Genomic DNA, 18,629 nt, shown 5'->3' with positions numbered 1-18,629 from the left:
CCCCCTCTAACTACAGTTCACACCAATTGTATGTAACCGATCACCTTATGTGTGTAGCTGTGCTTTGCTCGTATTTCTGCATTTGTTAAGCCCTTTGCTTTGGCTAGGGATCCCCACAGTAACCCTTAGATTTACAGCAGGGTAAGGACAACTCCCAGCCATGACAGCATGGCTTCATGCAAGAACCTGCCTGTCCCTCCCATCTGTGAGGAGCTTCTTTAGTTTCCCTGTTAAATCTTGACATAGCGGCTCCTCTTCTCCAAAACACTAATCTTTGCGGGTGCACACTCTTTTCGTGTTCTCCCAGGCTGCCATGTGTGACTGCCATTTTGTTGCATTAGTTGAAGACAGATTAACACCCATGAATTTCACCAATGCATGCTTCGTGGAAGGATTACAGAAGCCTTGGAAATGTTACCTTATCGCATGTCTGAGGCTCTGCTTCTCTTGGGTAACTGTTGCTGTGTGGGGAAGAGCATAAGCCACAACGTTTGTGCCTATAGCATTTCTGGAGAACAGAGCTCCGCAGGTGCCAGACTCGGCACATAAGCTTGTGTATCCACACAGATATACCTGTGTGAGTCAGGAGTGTTTTCATATATGCTAGTGTTTTTACCCCCACTGTTGTGTATTGTTACTTGAGACTACTTTGCTTTTTAAAATTTTCTTGCTAAATGCTCTTTTGCTACTTCCTTATCCTTTAATGCCCACATTAAAAAAATCTGCTGGAAGCAGAAGAGACAAAGACATTGAGGATGAGAAGCTCTCTTCTTGACATCATTTATCAGCAAACCTTTCCCTTCAGTTTGAAAATCTTCCCAGCTTACTTCTCAAAACAGAAAAGTGTCAATAAAGTCTGTTACCGGCAAGCCTGCAGTGGTTCCCTCAGCTTCTCCACCACACAGCCAGTAAAAGACACAGAGCACTTCGTGTAGAGGAAGCAGGGGTTACACATTCATGTGGAACTTGAGAGATAGGTTTATCATGGCTTTTCTTGATAGTGCTCTTTCTCTCACCTTTAAAACTTAGTTTTACTGGTACTTCAGGTGATGAGCATCAAGCAGCCAGGTATTTAACAGTCCCTTGAAAAAGCAACTTGAATCCAGCACAAAATGTACGAGCGAGTAGCACAACAAAGACAGTAAATACGAACTAGATCAGCCCCTTGGCTTGGTTACAGATTGTTTCCTGCTGTAACGTGAATTCAGAAAGATATATAAAAAGCACCTAGCCTCAAGTGTGTGAGTAGGTTTCGAGGGCATTACTTGAATCTGTCTTTAACCTGTCCATCTTTACTGGTGCATTAGAGGATTCTCATAGGTAACTAACGGGAAGTTAGTGGGAGCCCGCGCCAAGGACCAAAAGCCACTTTTTGTACCTAGAGAGGGCATGGTTGGTTGTTTTGTCCACTTTGCATCCCCTACGGCTTGGTCTCATCGCAGCCCGCGGGAAACCGCGCTGATGTGTTTCGCAGTGCAGTGAGCACAGCTCCCCGCTCCTCGCCGCCGAAGGCGAGCCGAGCACGCCGGCGGGCACCGGCGCCGGCGCCGGCACTGTCACGGCGGGCACCTCCCCGCAGGCAGCCACGGGCGCCCAGCCGTGGGAGGAAATGGTGGCTGCCAGCCGTGACATGGGTGGAGCACCTCGCGCCGGTTGTCCCGTGGGAGATAGCTTATCTGGGGATGCCTGTGTTTCTGGAATAATACACATTTGATTGAAAGCCAAAATTAGAGTAGGGAAGAAATTGGCTGCCAAGGGCTGATTGGCACGTGGAGTCAAAGGAGGGGCAGCATGGACCCCTCGGGGAGGATCTCCTTATCCCTCAGCACCAGTCTGCTCTACCTGCAGGTGTGCCCCAGCAGTTCGTACTGCTGCTCCTCTTGCTGTTATTTTCGTTTCACTTTAAAAAGCCAGCTGAGAGCCTCTCATTAGGAAGCCTTCATTTTTATCTACCGCCCCCTCTTCGCCATGTTGCAGCCCGTGTTAAAGACTTCGGCTCTCTTGAGAAAAATGATAAGGTCGCTGGGCTGCCCCACAGGCCTCGGATGCTCGCCTCCCGCTGTGAGAGGGGTCTCCCTCCTGTGACACAGTGACTGCTGGCTCCTGTTTTAACAGAAGCCCTACGTAACAGCTTGTGCAACGTGGGCTGCATACAGCCCCTTTTATTTGTTGAGGTGTTTCCTCTTGTCCATAGCAATTAAGTTGCACTGTAGGCTCTAACTTCTTAGCCAATTCTGAACTGCCTCTAACTTTCAGCATTTTACACATGCAGACACCACAAATACTTGATTAACTGGGCAATGTGCTATATGGAGAAAGAAGAGGGCAAAACAGTAATTTTTAAGAGCACTTGGATGCCTCTGCTTTTTATATAGCTAAATAACTAGTTAGTTTGAATCAGTCCCACCTATGTTGTGGTGTCTTCCGAATTTTAATGATGAAGTGCTGAGGGCATTGCAGAACTAATTATGGTTGCTCTACTCAGACCTTTTGTTGGCCTTTTTTGCAACTACATGATTCTTCATGTCGCTTCAGAAGCTCATAAGGGAAAGATACTCTTAATGGAAACATAATTTAAGTTAAAGAATTGGTCTTTGTTGTTGTCAAGTCTAGCCACTGACTACTGACTCCTTCTGTGGACAAACTTGTGTGCCTTACATATGTGAGAATGGCATCCTCCACCTGCAGTGCTTTTATGTGGTAAGAACAGAGCAGATGCCACAGTAAATGACCATGATGTAAAAAGAAAAAGGTTTAGATTTCAGGTCATAGCCAAGTGGTAGAATTTGGTACACTGTAACAAAACAGAATAGCTGTTATGTCTTATATCAGAAATAACAGGTGGAATTGCTAGCAGTATTCTGTTTTCTGGTTTTTGCACTTTTGTAAGCAGGAATAGGTCCTGGCTGCTTTTGTTGACACGTGTTGGCACGCTGAGGTGGTTTATTTTGGCCTAATAGGCTTTTTTTTCATCTTATTCTGCCTTTTTAGCAACATTTTCTATAATTTCTTAGAAAGGATGGTGTTAAAAGTTTTATACTCCTCACCATAACCGTGCTAATCCGCTGTTCAAATCATCCAGGTATTATTGCAGCTTCATCTGTCTGCTGCTTGAATAGTTATGATGCCTTCATGAACAAATATTGTTGCATTTTACCATTTAAACACCAACTAACATCAACAGAATACTTCTGACTTGGAATAACAAATGAGCCATTCAAACAAAAAATTACATGCACCCAAATTATTTGAAGCAACTTGACGAGAGGGCTTTTCTTCACTGTTGGCTACAAAGTGCAAGCAAGATATTGCATGGACCAAAAATCAGATTATCGTGGTTATTTACAAAGGCTAAAGGATAACTTCTTAAAGGCAGGTATATGCCACAAGACACAGTTAAGTACCTAGTGGGATAAGAGCTCTAAAGATGCTCAAATCCCATTAAAAAACAAAGGGAGCTAGAGAACTCTATTTTTAAAATGCTCCAGAAGCTTCAGTGTGATTTATCTTTCTCTGTTATTTTTTAAATTCCTTTGATAGCCAGGACTTACTCTTTCTTCTTCTTTGAAATTCCCAGCAGAGAAGAATATGACTTGGGAGGTGAATTCCCCCTTCCAAAGGGGGTTTTGGCCCAGGTACTTAAACCTGCACTGGTGCCAAAGTCTCACAAAACCTAAAGGATTTTACATCTGTGAGGGAGTCCCATAGCTATAAGAGAAGGTAACTTGCCCATGCATTGAAAAGAAATTACTAGTTCTTCACATGCCTTTTTTGACAACTGCCTATTTCTCTGTCCTTTAAAAGCCATCCTCCACATCCTCTTTCCCAGGAGTTCCATTTGGTTTCTCATTTCTTCCCACTACCAACTCTTTTGCTCATTGCAGAATGCCTCCCTTCCCTCTCCACATTGCTCAACTCTTTCGAGGGAAGTGTGACTGTCACCTCGTCCTCCATCCTGCCTTCCTGACTGTCCCAGCCCAAGTCCCACAGTGAGCCAGCTACACTGCTCTTCAGTGATAAATCATATCATCACCCCTTTCCCCTTTGACATGTCAATTCTTTTTTTTTTTTTTTTTTCAAAGACTTGCATAAACCACCTTTAACCATAGAATACATAACAGTCTTTGTAACATAAATTTCACATGCTCTTCAGAAAATCCCAGTCAACATCAGAGACCACAGGACACCCACCCAGTGCCCTGCTTTTGGTTAACTTTTCCACACTCTGGGTAGGTAAAAAGGGACCAGGGGAGAGCTGTCAGTTCAGTGACACTGGTGCACTCCACACTCCTTGCACACACACAAAAAAAAATGGTTTGGATTAAATTCCCCTGAATTGCAATAATGTGTACAAAGACAGTAAAATACAGAGCCTCTTAAGGTCATCTCCAACCAAACTGAAGTAAATTAATTAATGAGTAGTATCTTAATGGTGTTAGAAGAGCCAATGAGAAATTACTCCCATGAATTATTGTAAAGCTAATTAATGTCTGCATGTATGTGTACATAGACATGGATGTGCACATAAATTATTTCTACAAAGACTGCATTGTAACTGTTAGAGAAACCTGTACAAATGCTGAGTACGTTCTTGATCATTGCATCTGAAAAGTCTTATTCCCAGGTTTTTGTCACATTATCAGTGCTCCTAGACTGTACCCCACTGTATCAAGGGAGGGACAGGAACCTGTCTCACAAAGGAAATAGAAAACACTGTTGATTTTTATTTTCAGTCTGTCTCTAGAAAAAGAATTGTATAGCCTGCCTTCCCATTTCTCATTCAGATTTAATAAAAATCCTTAGTATTTCTACCGGAGGTATTTCTCCTGTTGTGTCTCCTACATCAGTGGGGCTTTTTTCACTAGATTTCCTTTGGAAAACAGGTTTGCAAAAATTGCTTCGCTTGAATAGTAAGAGATTTTGTTTGTTCGTTAGACCTATAAAATCTCTGTCAGGACCCAGGGCGTGGTGGGTGGCCTCACCATCCATCATCTCTCACTGGCAAAGCGAGCTCCGCGCTTGAACCGAGCTCCTGCCGTGAGCTGGGCTGCAGAATGGGCACGCTTGTGAGGGCACCCCGAATGTTCGGCCTCGTCTGCGAGGGGACATGCACTGAGCAGCACTGCTCGGCAGCCCAGGGCCTTAGCTGTGGAGAGCTTTAAGTGAAGACTGACTGGATCAATATCCCTATCATTGCTTATGTCAAGTAGTGAACTCCATCATTACTTGTGTCAGCGTGCCCCATGGCATGTTAATTTGCCCGTGGCTGTTCATAATATGCAGGGTATAGTGTGTTTGTGCAGCTACTTTTGGGTAGACACATTGTGAGGACAAGCCTTAGAAATATAAACAAAAATTATGTCAATACAGACAGTTACATATATATATATTTATATGTTTATATATATATATATGAATTTTTTTATATATATATATATATATATAAAATTGAACTCCCTCTTCTTCCATTGCATAAGACCAGCAGGTGTGAGAAGAAAACAATGCAATTTCACTTTTTATAGCTGCAGTGATTAGAAACAAGGACATATAAAGAAGAGATCTCCAGTGCACAAAGAGGGCACATTGACAAAACACAAATCCTGAGAGGAAGCGTGCACTGTAGGGGCCTGCGGTTTCTCTGGGGGTGGGAGAAGGCTCTGAGGTGCTCTGTTCCCATTGACCCTTTCCAGACACTTTAGCAGAAGTTCCTCTTGACTTCAGCAGGAGTTAATGCGAGAGCAAGGGGAATACCCAAGAGAGGTTATGCATTTAGAAAACATGATTAAACTTGTTGGACGCTTTGGAAGAAAAGGGCATTTTTACAAATGGGAATTGTTGTGGGCACATCAGGATTCCCCTGCCAACTAACTGTCCTGCTGCTGTTCATGCTTCATCCTAAATTGCTTGTGTTGCTTCTGTGATGATAGTTCTGTCTTTCTCCTAGGTATTTCTCCTATAGCAATAATGCCATCTTATTTTACATTTACTGATAGCAGTTCCACAAACCAGCATCCTGTTTGCCTTCTTTATTGCAGCTGCATACGGTGCAGAAGGCTTTAGGGACTTTCATGCAATAATTCCCAAATCTTTTTCCCGTAAGTATACTGCAAACTCAGCTCACTACAGAGTATTTCCATCTAGTTCCTACTTTTATGATTTTTGATTGTCTCATTGCACTTCTGAGTAATGTACATTTGTCTGCATATGCTACCAATTGTCTTAAGGAGTCTGATCTTTTTGCTTCATTCACATGTATTTTGTTTTAACTTAACATAAAGCCTACTTCAAAAGCCACCTTCTCCAAATCCCTAGCAGGCAAGGAGCCTGTAATTGTTATGTGTAATTATATTTACATTCAAATTATTATTCTTATAATTAAGAGAAAAAAAATGGTTTATAAATTATGGAAAATCTGTCATATGCTCAAGCCAAATAATCCTATTGCTTCCAATTGCCCTGGTGAAAACAGCAGTAGGGATTGTAGTCCACTAAATTTGCAGAAAAGTGTAGATCACTTCTGTTTAGCCAGTCATACCATCTTTGTAAATCACTGTTTGGTCATTGATTATGGGTTTTTTTTTCCATATCTCTGAATTATTCCTCCTTTTAGGGCATACATTTTAAAGAAAATACCACTGTTTATGCTTTACACTCATTCTGTCTTGCATATGATTTCTGTTAAAAACGCAATATGTTAAAAAATCATTAAAATGACTAGATTGGTAGACTTTATAAAAGGTGTCCAGTCAAAAAGTGTTCTGAAATGTGGGCACCTTTACACTCAGCATGTTTCCCAGTAGGATTTTGAGTCAGATACTCTTGTCAGTCACATCCACACAATCCTTCTGGGACACCTGGGTGTTTGCAGGGTGGAGCAGAGAAGAATTTGTCAAATCATTAATTTTCAAAGGAATGTCAAGGTCTTTCATCTCTTAAGATAATTATTGCACATAGCTTAATTATGTCATTGCTGCACCACCGCATCTGAATAAGGCTACCATGAAACTACTGTTCCCCAAAAGGAAAAGACCTGGTCTTTATTGGGTGAAACAGACCCCTCGTACTCAGCTAGCCACTAAAGTGAGTGCTCTCTTTTTTGGGGTGGGGTGAAGGAAGAGGTTTTTCACTGAAAGGAAAGTAAGATTTGGGGCAATAAAATGGTCTTTTTTACCCTAATGAAGAACTATTTTTTCACCAAAATCGTCAGATTAGAAAAGAGGGAAATAACTGAAAAGGTGATTTATTCTAAATAAAACATCATACAGTCCTGTAGAGAGACGAGGAATGAATACTGTTGTAACTGATCTGAATCTTGGCCCTTTCCCATAATGTTTATATTTCCTGTGTTCGTATCAGATCAAATTTACCAACCTATGTGTTATCACATGTTATGAGGCTGTGCCAAATTTACACCTCGGTTCTTCCTCTAGCTGCAAGCAATTGTCACCTATGGGATTATAACACAGAGGACTTATCCAATAAAGTCAAAACAGTTCTCCCACCCACCCTTGTTGATTTGACTGTTTTTTAATAGCAGCTCAGGGCTGTAGAGATCCTCTCCTCTTAGTGATCCTGCTGTCCTAAAAACACAATTATCACTCCTATAATTTCCTATAATGCTAGTTCTTGCTCTTAAATTTTTCTTTCTGTCCTTCCCTACCCTGGTTTCTTTATCAGTGCTTGTACTTTTTACTTTCCCATTGTGCTTGCTTACCCCATAGAAATGCAAACCAAATATCTGAATTCAGTACAACCCTTAGGATCTTCCTGACAAGTGGAGAATGTTGCATTTTCAGTTCATTTTCATCCATTGTATTTGACGAGTGAGTTAGTTACTTTCACAATTGTTTTGGACAAATCCTTGTGGATTCTTTTTAAGTTTCATTCCAATTAGCCTGAATTGTCAAAATGAATGTTACAAATGCAAAAATCTCAAAGTGACATAGGAACAGACTTGTAATGTTGTTTGGGTTCTCATCTCCCTAGATGCCTTGTATTTGTCTTACTGATATTCACTGTTCATTGCTCTATGTGTTACAAACTCATCACATTGCCCATAGAAATGTAGTCGTGTTTGTAGCTTTTGTTATTTAGGTATGTCGTACATGCTGTCTAGAAGTTATCTCCTTTGATGTGATTGTTTCTTTGCCACCATATTTATTCTGTAACAAAACTGAGTGGCATCCTGTATTGTTTTTTTCAGCCGGTAATATTAAAATAGAGACTCAGAGTGATGAAGAGAATGGGCGTGCCTGTGAAATGAATGGGGAAGAATGTGCGGAGGATTTACGAATGCTTGATACCTCGGGAGAGAAAATGAATGGCTCACACAATGGCCCAGGCAGCAAGGCTATGTCAGGAGTTGGAGGCATTCGACTTCCTAACGGAAAGCTAAAATGTGATATCTGTGGGATAATTTGCATCGGTCCCAATGTGCTCATGGTTCACAAACGAAGCCACACTGGTAAGGCCTGCCGTAGTTTTTCCTTTAGTTTACAAGAATTGGCCACATATTAGGAACTAAGACTTCTTTTCTGTATCTTGCACATGTTCCCTCTTGTAAGATAAGTTCCCTCTTGTAGCATCAGTGGGCATTTGGAACTTGGTTATTTTGTTAATGCCTTTTCGGACAGCACAAGAATTGAGATTTCTTCGTGATAGAAGTCCACCTATTGGGCTGGAAATTGTGCAGTTTGTTTGGTTTGAAACTACATGAAAAATTCAAATTAAAAAAAAAAAAAAAAAAGTAAAGAAGTGTTGTTTAATTTCTAAGAAATTTCTAAGAATTGCTGATGAAAAACCCATTTGTGGCTAACTCTGAAACTGACCTGGTTCTAATGTTTCCAACAATGCAACAAAGATCATTATAGGTCACTATTATGAAAGTGATTGGGAAAATAAATGTTAAGGGAACTGTTCCAGCAGTCTTAGTAAAAAAGGGGTTAATTTTATGTCAAATGTTTCATGAAGTAAAAACAAGTATTCTCACTGGTCAAATGTGGACTAAAGGGTTTCCACTGGGACACTAAAAGAGACTTGTAAAGATGTTGTGCTCCGTAGGGATGGCTTTTCATTATACAGTGCTGTGAAACTTTTTGCCTCAATTTTCTAATTCTAAATAGTCTCAGAGTGCAAAAAATGAAGAGACTGAAACAAATGAAGAAGTAAAGACCAGGGTGAGTCTCATCTTACCTGATATAAACTGCCTAAAAATTAGACTTCTGATCTAAACTCTAAGGTCATCTGTACTCAAAGGATAAGAACTGAACTGTACTGTTGTGCTACACAAGTTACTCTGAAGTAAAGTATTTGGCATTTTTGCATGAATATTCAAATGAGGGAATTTTAAAATATTTTAAGGTAAGAATGGCCTGTCCAATGGTTCGATTCCACTTAAATAGTTCTGCTGGTGAACACGTAGGTACTTTCTTCCTCCGCTTCCCCCCAATCATGCTTAAATGATTTCCCCAGAATTATTAAGAAGTGAGATTAGGAGAGTCTTTTCAGAGTTTAATGGAGAGGATCCATGAAAAGGCCCTGAGTGTTTGTCCATCCCTCCCAGTGCTAATGTCTGTCATTGTAATGGTGGCTGTTCGAGCTCTGGAAGGGTGCGATCTGTTAGTATAACATGGGTTAGCCACATTCCGAAGCAATGCTGGTGATAATTAGCAATGCTGTTACATTGCCTACTTCAAAATATTCTTCAATTCAATAGGATAAATCCTGCTGTCAGGGAAAAGCACATGATTATCTTTATTGGAAAAACCATAACTAGTTCTCAGAAGAGAGGCTGCAGCCTCCTTCCTATATATAACAAAGTGTTTGTTAGTTGATTATTTCTTTGGGTTTTTTTTTCTAATTGAATGTTAATGTGATCCTTTAAAAGTTGATAAAATGTATGTGGAAAATGACTTGGACATGAGGCCTTTTAAACAGGCCCATGGGCTTGAAGAGGATACTGTAGTAGTTGAAATAAAACGTTCCAACTTAAAATGCATTTAGATGTAGAAGTCTGGCTTGTTTTAGGAGGCTGCCGTTCTATTAGAAGTACGCTGTGACTGCTTCGGAGGAGCTGTTTCGGGTCCCTGAGGCAGCGTTTTCACCGGGGCTAAGTGGCCTGTGTGGGGACGTACCTGATTTTAGGGAGGTGGCAGGCAGAGCTGCCTTTATTTCCGTGCACTGGTTGGTACCCAGCGGCCGAGTCCCCGAGGGTGAGCTGGGCCACCCATTCCCTGTGGCAGCGTCCCCGGGGGACGCCCCGCCGGTTTCCCTGGCCCAGGTCTCCAGCTGCCCAAAATCCCGCCTGGCAGAGGGGCTCATGGGGTGCCACCACGAGGGCAGTCATGCCGACCCCTCTCCGCCCTACGCAGAGCGCGCCCCTTGCCAACAGGACCCTGCTTTTAATCAGGGAATGCAGTTAAAACCTACAGTGGAAGCACCCCCCCACAATCAGCACTTTGCTCAGCAGGACCCCCTTCTTTTACACTTAATAATAAAACTAAAGGGTGTGAAGTTGTGCCCCTGCGTCCTTCCATGGAAAGCGAGCCTTTGCTTTCCTTCCTGCCTCACCTTTAGCTCCTCTCCTGAGCAGCCTCTTCGGTCGAGCTCAGGTGGTTTTTCCTGGGCTGGCAAGGGAATGGAGGCTCAGAGCTGGTAGTTTAAATTAAAGGGACGTCATGGGGAAACAGTGGTGACTGCTTTTCCTTTCAGCTGCGCTATGAAAATTAAAGTAGAAATGGGATATACTATTACAGACATTTAACTGACTACGCTGAAGCCCATTTCAATACATACCCAGTGAAGGAATAAGCCTCACAAATGAATTACTTTGCTGCTAATTCATGTAAAACCTGCATATGCAGTGAGGTTTCCTTAAATAAATATTTGATAAGTGAACAAAACTCTAGCACACTAAAGTGCCAAAATAAAATGACTGCCTGACCTGATAAAAGCCATAATTACTTTTAATGAATACACCTGCCAAGTGCAGATATGCAGAGCAGCACCTGGTATTTCTGCCCCCTCCTGTCTGCAAGCAGCTGTACAGCACTGACTGCTTCCTACCGCCTCACCTGTTGCTCCCATTTGCGGAGCAAATCTTGCTCACAGATGCCCAACTCTCCTCACTCTCCTTCCTCAGTATAGCCTCAGGGCTTTCAGTATATTGATTTTCTCCATCTTGCCACTGTCTTGCTTGTTGTTTAGGAAAAGTGAGATCTAGAAATGAGAGAGAAACCCCTCCTCCTGCTCCCTGGTGCTGAGACCTCATGATATAGATTCAGGGTTCACTTGCTCAGTGTGCATATATGTGTGTGCTTGTATATATGTGCATATACATGTCTGTGTGCATAGGTATATATATTCCCCCCCTTATATGTACATTTCTTTAACTTGAGTCACCAGTTAGTTCACTTATGTCTTGTTAGTGGGGTCTGGATGTCTCAAATTTATTTAGAAAACTAATGCCCATTGAAGAACAACAATTGAAAAAAAAAAAAAAAAAAAAAAAGAGCTATGGAGCTATGCACATATCTGAGTATTAGCTGATTTTGTCATTATATTGTTAAAGAAATAAGAAAGATTTCAATTAGGATGATAAATATTTTTCACAGAATAAGTAGTCCAGGGCCCATGCTCCCACTAAGGCTTGCAATTCACTGCAGTGGTGGTTGATTCAGTTCAAGGTCCCATTGCAGCTTTTGCTCCTGGGCCTATAGCTGTCCACAGCTACACAACATGCAGTGAAATCCGCCCAGGATAGACATGTGCTGTTCAGAACTGGCAGGAAAATAACACACAAATCTGACTGTTTAAACAAAAGTTGCATTATGTATTTTTACTTTCCCTCCTGTCCCTTTCCCATTTTTGGGGGATAGCACCACACTGAGCAACCTTCCATCAGCGACCGCCTCCATCCTAGCAGAGCTGGGAGCTTTGCTGGGGTCACAAGGCAGGCATTCCCCACCCTGGTAGTTGCAGCATGGATGACCAAGGGCCGGCCAAGCTACGTGTAGTTTCAGGGTCTTTCAGTGGTCATGTTTCCCTTGTACAGCAGGTTCCCTTAAATTTGATACCACTGTAAGCTTTGTAGAAATATTTGGTATGCAGCAGTCTCATCTGAAGTGCTCCATCCATCTGTCTTCTCCATCCAGTGCGAGATTTCACCCTGTAATTGTGAGAGCTGTAGGCTGGAGAGACATTTCATTCTTACTTTGCATTACATTTCATTCCTGGAGTACTTTTACAATCCCTGTTTTCTCCTCTTAGCTTCTCTGAGTAAAAATAACGGAAATTACGGCTAAAAAAGCTGTTTAGTAAGAATTAACCATTTCTTCCGAATTTGGGTCCCCCACGACAGACTGACTTCTTCATTCCTGTTTCAGTCCATTTCTGAAAAATACCTTCCACGCTGAGTAACTGCCCCAAAGATTAAGGGTAAAGCAGACAGACTCCTACCCATTTTCTTTTTCCCCTAGCAACTACAGTGCGTGGCTTATGAAGTACATTGCAAAATCCTGTAAGGCTGATGCTGGCAGTTTTGTGGGCCACCCCAGTTGAACCAGCTACAGATATAGTTTAGATGAATACACCTACTTGATGAACAAAGAAAGTGAGCTCATTTGCCTTGACAGGGACTATGCTGTCCTGCTTGAGGCTGTTTGACCGATGAAAATATCTTGCCATAAAGTAGATTCATGTTACTGTTTACTGAATGCTAAAGCTGCCAGCCCTGATGATTGAGTTTGCAGATTTTTGGGTTGGGACTGTGCTGCTGTCTAATTGATTTTCAGCTGTTCTACTACATTACCCAAAAGTCAAAAATTATAATGCTGCACATATATGCACACGTATGGACATACAAGTTGGTCTTAGTTGTGCAAAATAATACATGATGGTTAAGTGAGAAAAAGAAATAAATTGTTTAACTTGTATTTATATTTTTTGTATTTTAACTTCGGCACTAAAATTTCAAATTCAGTATTATTGTTAGATTAAGAAAATCAAAACTAAGAACAGGACATCTCTGGACTGTTTCTAATATTGTCAATGCACTATCATTACTGTAGCAGATTATGCCTAAGAGAAACAGAATTCAGCAAATGAGTTTCAAAGGCTGGTTTGACTTAGTTGAGGGCTATGGAGAAACAGGCATGCAGGAGCGGTTGCCGCTGATGGAGTCCTCTCATGTATGAATTTTCCTTTACTCCTATCTGGTACAACTGGAAACATATTTTATTTCCCACTGAGTTAAGAAAAGGCCTCATCTAACTGAAATTTTTAAAAGCTAGGCAAATAAATGAGCATATTGGTTTTTAACAGCCCTAAAAAGCAAACAACAGCCATATTAAATTTTGCCAAGGCTAGTTGATTTGCTTCCTTGCTAACAGTTTTGACAAATCAAGGTTGTGTCTCTTCAAGTTTTTCCTTGTGTCTGCCCAAAGTGTAGACCAGCAGAGCCCATTTGTGCAGCTCCTCTGTTCATACCTTACCCAGAGAAGGGCTGGGACTTTGGCATGGAAGTACAGGGCTTCCTTTGCACTGTCTTAACTTATGTGATTTTACTCTCTCTCTTTCTCTCTCTTTCTCTGTCTCTTTCCTGATTTGGCTGCTTAGGGACAGACAGGTAATGGAGAAGAAATTGAAAGGGAAAATACAGGGAAAATGTAAATGAAAAGAAGTTATTATAACTGTTATAATGAAGTGCCTTTCATTTAAATATAAGAATGTAACGCTGAAATGAACTTGTGATCCTGAAATGCATTTTTAATGAGTTTCCTTTTTATTTTGCTGCTTCAGTGGCATATTTTAAAGACCCTTTGAAAAAAGCCACATTAAAAACCCCACCAAATGCCACAACATGCAAAATTGGATATTGGTTTATTCCAAAACTGCTGATCAGGAAGAGTGGCTCTTCAACACAAAATGTTGCAGTCACTTTATTTAAATGAGTTTGAATTTGCATTGTGATGTGCCATTCTGATTTAGAAAAAAAAAATTAGATTTTCAGATCAAATTGACCCAGCCAGTGAAGCATTAAGAAACTGGCAGGTTTAGTCTGAAAGCCTCATGTTATATCAAACCTGCAGCCGGTGGAAGTCACAGAGCAGCAGTGAGAAAACAACTTTCTCACTGAAATCTTCCTCTTGTTACCACGTAAGATTTTTTGTTCTCACATATTTTCTCCTTCTCCCCGTAGGAGAACGCCCTTTCCAGTGCAATCAGTGTGGAGCCTCCTTTACACAGAAGGGCAACCTTCTGCGCCACATAAAGTTGCACTCGGGTGAAAAGCCCTTCAAGTGCCACCTGTGTAACTACGCCTGCCGCCGCAGGGATGCCCTCACGGGACACCTGAGGACGCACTCAGGTAAGTGGAAGTGCGGGAGTGTCCAGGGACGCTCGTCACTGCACCTGTCGAGGGGACGGGGGCACTCGTGGCCACCAAGCCTGAGAGGTCCCACCCTCGGGAGGCGAGTAGCCCCGTCTTGGGGTTAACCAAGCTGTGAGCTGGCCACCATGTCTTAGCAGCAAAGGAATGACTAAACACATCTCACGCTCGCGATCCTTCACCAAAAGAACTGGGTTTTTTCCCATACTTCTTGTCTGATTAAAAGTTTCTCTAGTAGGGTTTCATCTTACGAGCCTCATGTGAGTAATCCATTTCATAGAACTACGAGCATGAATTAAAGCTGATGAGTATTTTAGAGTTTGGTGGCATTTATCCACATACGGAGACAATATAAGGCCTAAACAGTAGGTTTTAAGTCACAAAGTCTCAAAAACCTCCGTTCTTATAGTCATTCTCGACCTAAGGAGTGAATACCACCTACAGCATTTAGCAGCAGTTTTTTGTTGCACCTTGTTATTACAAGCACTTTGAAAGGATGGTGAGGAGGGAGAGGGTGGGAGAGAGAAAGATAATAATCTTCCAAAAAACAGGACTCTGCTAGAGTTCTTCAGTTTTTTGTCTCAACAGTAATATGGAGAGCTGAACAAATATTTTTGAAGAGCTGCACTTTCCCATTACCACAAACCTCTCATTGTTTGACAGAAGCCATAGTAACATAGTTTCTGTGAAGCAAAACCAATTTAGCACCTTTAAACTGCCTTTAAAAGCAGAGTGTTGTCTCATCTAGTTTCCCAAGCTAAACTGGAAATGTAAATTGTTATTTGGATAGGAGACCTCCAAATCACATTGCTGGAAATTACACTGGTAACATTACTTGCAAAAGGTGGCTCTGAGACCAAGTTCTGGGTAGCAGAGGGGAGGTCTCAAAGTGACATTTTTGCGCTGCACAAAACTAAGGAAATTCTTCTCCAGCACACTCATTAAATAGTAAGATCCCTATTGTCTGTCCCAGATGTCCAACATAATCTCCACTTCTGTTCGGTCCTGGCCTGATTCAGGAAAGCACATCTTTAAAATACTACTTTGCCTCCCTCTCCCTTGCTGTTGCTGATTTTTGTGGCTGCACAGTTTTGAACATAATTTTGCATATATACATGAAATTACACCTAGGCACTTTTGGCAAACTCTGAGGACTCGATAGCTAAAGGGACAATGCATAAACTATAGATTGCGGTTTGTTCCTGCAAGTGACAAATTGACATCAACACATTATAAAACAAGTTGGATGTCTGAGTCTGATTTTTACCTGAGAATTTGTAAATAAAATTCAAAAGTTAAGCTATGTAACCATCTAAAATTGTGAAATCACCTATAAGGTGACAGTCTTAGCATGCTAAGACAGAAAATTCAGGTCCAGAAGTCTATGACACCATATTGTTACTGTGAAATTCCTGGAGCTACCTACATCTGGATTGGTGTATTACAGAAAAAAAAAAAAAAAACGTTGTCATGCCATATCTCTTGAATTTCCAGAAGTAGAAAACATGTGAAATCTAACGTTATCCTAGAAGGGTTGAGCTGGTTCTGGTTACATCAGAACCAACATCCATCCGTGGGCAGGTGTCTGTACCTACAATACCAGTTCCCCCACTGGCAGTCTCTGTGGGAGTTAGGCACTAAAGCAACTATGCTCAGACCTTTGAAGGTGTCTCAGTTTCTAACTTGTGTAAATGCCGGTTTTGAAGATTTAATGTCACATTCCTTATCTGATATGAGTCATCTGAAATCAGTTTGCAGCACCCACAGAATTGGCCTGTTGATGTAAAGATATACAACTAGTTTTCCATTAGATTTTTATTTTTTTTTAATTCACAAAATCTTTCTTCAGTTCACCACAGCATGGGTTTACTTTTGGGGTGGGCTTTTTTCCTGCTGTTCTTACCACTATTAATATGCTGTTGAATGCCTCATCTGAATCTCTCAATTAATCGTGTTTTCTCCAGTTGGCAAACCCCATAAGTGTGGCTACTGCGGTCGCAGCTATAAGCAGCGCAGCTCTTTGGAAGAACATAAAGAACGCTGTCATAACTACCTGCAAACCATGAATATCTCCAGCAGCCTTTATTCAGGTAACAAATGTGTCCATTTGGGGATTACCACTGTCCTGTCATGTATGCAGAAAAAGGAGTGCAAAGGAACAGTAGTACCATTTTGTGGCATCTTTTGCACTGGGGAGGCACACACACAACCCATATGTATGATATCGCATCTGGATTTAGTCTATATTTGATAAGTATTTGGCTGTTGTCTCCTTTTATTTAGCTCAAACAAAAAGCCAGAGTGAAACTCAGGCATGTAATAAAATACTTGCAAGACCCGGAAGATGTCAGCTCACCATCTCAAGACAGTATGACTGCACCATCTCACCACTTTTCCCTTTTGCTTGGAATCCAATATTGTAGTACTCTTGTGGATGTATTCTTAATAAAGACTTTATATCGGTGTTCTGAGTAGGGCTGCAGAATCTTCTGCATTGCACATCTCCTTCCTTCCCAGGCACAGCTTAAGGGGCTTACTCGACCACTGGGACCAACTCGTCTAACAGGGATGAGCCATCTGTCTTTCATCTCACTCTTCCAAGCAAGAGGATGTGAAGCCAGAGGCATTTAATTTAACCAGTTTGACTGAGACAGTCCAGAAAGGCTAATAATTTGTTGACAGCCTTCTTCCCAACCTCCCCTTTAAGAGAAAACTGGGGCGAGGTGGTGAGCTGTTGTGCTTCTCTGAGAGACTGGTCTTATGATAAAGGTAAAGTACATTTCTTAGAGAATATAAAAACTAAAACTGTGCCCAGAAATAGAGCAAGCACGTATTGGGGTTTGGATCTTTTTTTAGCAAAGATCCCAAAGATCTATATGGGATTGATCACTGTAAATAAACATACAAAATCCCCTTGCACGTACAGATTTAGACAGAGAATGTAAGATCCAGCTTCTATGATGGAGTTTAAGCCCATCCAGTAAGTTACATTTCTTACATACCTTTTTGATCCTGTCAGTATATGTTATTTGGTTTGTCAAATGACAAAAACGGAAGGTTGTCTCTGACCTATTTGCAATGATGCTTCATTTAATATTTTATATCTGGACAGAACCTGAATATGTTTTTACATGCTATCAAATAATGTAAAGTATATGCACATAATGATAGCAGTGAATACAGCTGAGATGCTTCTGGCAGACAGCATGTTAGAGCAACGCCCCTTCTAATTTTATTGAGAGGCTGGAGAATAAATAAATAGAAAAGCTCAGTGTAATATACAGTAGGCAGCAATACTTATTCCTCAAAGAGGTGATAGGATTTAGAAGTAAATACTGTCTTGGGATTTGAATTTTCAGTGTCTGGCACATGGATTTGAATGCCTGCATGCAGAACGTGAAAAGCTGTGTGAATGAGTAGCTGAACTACTACTAAAGTCTTAGTAATCAAAAATATCCAGATGAAACTGGAGTCAGGAATCATAAACTTTAGTAAGAAATAATACATGTTTATAGCAAGTCATGACAGAAGAGTTTACGCTAGCTGAGGACTGACTACCTAATATCCGAGTGGGGTGGAAACTTGGGAAATTCATGAATGCTTTGGAAGAATTACTTGCATACACTGAAAATATCATATAAATGCATATTTGATATAATAGGAGTGCTTTTACAAATTACAGAAAAAAAATATTAGAGATTAACATTGGGGTTTAGACCTTATATCCAGCCAAAGACTTCACTCTTAAAAAATTTAGTACTCAGTTAATAAATGAATTCTTTATGTTTCTAAAAAATGAAACTTTCCTGCGTTTTTTCTAGTATTTTGCATTCTAATCTATTCTACTTCACTGCAAACATAACATTTTGCAATGTTTACGTTATTTCCCTTACAAAGTCAAAGATGAAAATGTGCAATGAAACAGTTGAGAATGAGTGAGTGTCCTGGGATTTTTAGTGCATTCTACACTCTACCTAGAAAAGCAAGTAGCTATACTACCACTGCTCTTATAATATTTCAGGGTGCAATATGGAGCTATTAGAGACATAATTCAGGCCCCCTTTTTTTTTAAATCCAGACTCAAAACAGTTGGTACTTCTGATTTGACATTTTGCTACAACAGGATTGCTTTTTACAGCATTTTTAAAATACTTTGTGCAGTATACATAGAAAAAACGTCAGTTGAAAGGACCTAAATTGGCAGAAGCTTTCCATCAGCTTGTAAATTTAACAAATATAATCA

The 18,629-nt window shown here is 40.9% G+C and overlaps 1 protein-coding gene across 15 annotated transcripts in view; it reads left to right on the top strand.

The window, feature by feature from the left end:
- The window catches only part of IKZF1 (IKAROS family zinc finger 1), a 69,092-nt gene that overhangs the window by 42,140 nt on the left and 8,323 nt on the right, over positions 1 to 18,629 (top strand). For 12 of the 15 annotated variants that reach the window (XM_032999349.2, XM_042797969.1, XM_042797975.1 and 9 more), the window contains 4 exons: positions 6,036 to 6,095; positions 8,204 to 8,464; positions 14,198 to 14,365; positions 16,351 to 16,476. In XM_032999349.2, coding sequence (XP_032855240.1) covers positions 6,036 to 6,095; positions 8,204 to 8,464; positions 14,198 to 14,365; positions 16,351 to 16,476 — 615 coding nt within the window. The remainder of the gene's footprint in view (positions 1 to 6,035; positions 6,096 to 8,203; positions 8,465 to 14,197; positions 14,366 to 16,350; positions 16,477 to 18,629) is intronic. The other 3 variants (XM_042797979.1, XM_042797978.1, XM_042797973.1) reach the window with 2 other exon arrangements.

The sequence above is a fragment of the Tyto alba genome, unplaced genomic scaffold (assembly GCF_018691265.1).
Source record: "Tyto alba isolate M040663 unplaced genomic scaffold, T.alba_DEE_v4.0 Super-Scaffold_27, whole genome shotgun sequence".
NCBI lineage: Eukaryota > Metazoa > Chordata > Aves > Strigiformes > Tytonidae > Tyto > Tyto alba.
This window is presented reverse-complemented; position numbering and strand designations above follow the sequence as displayed.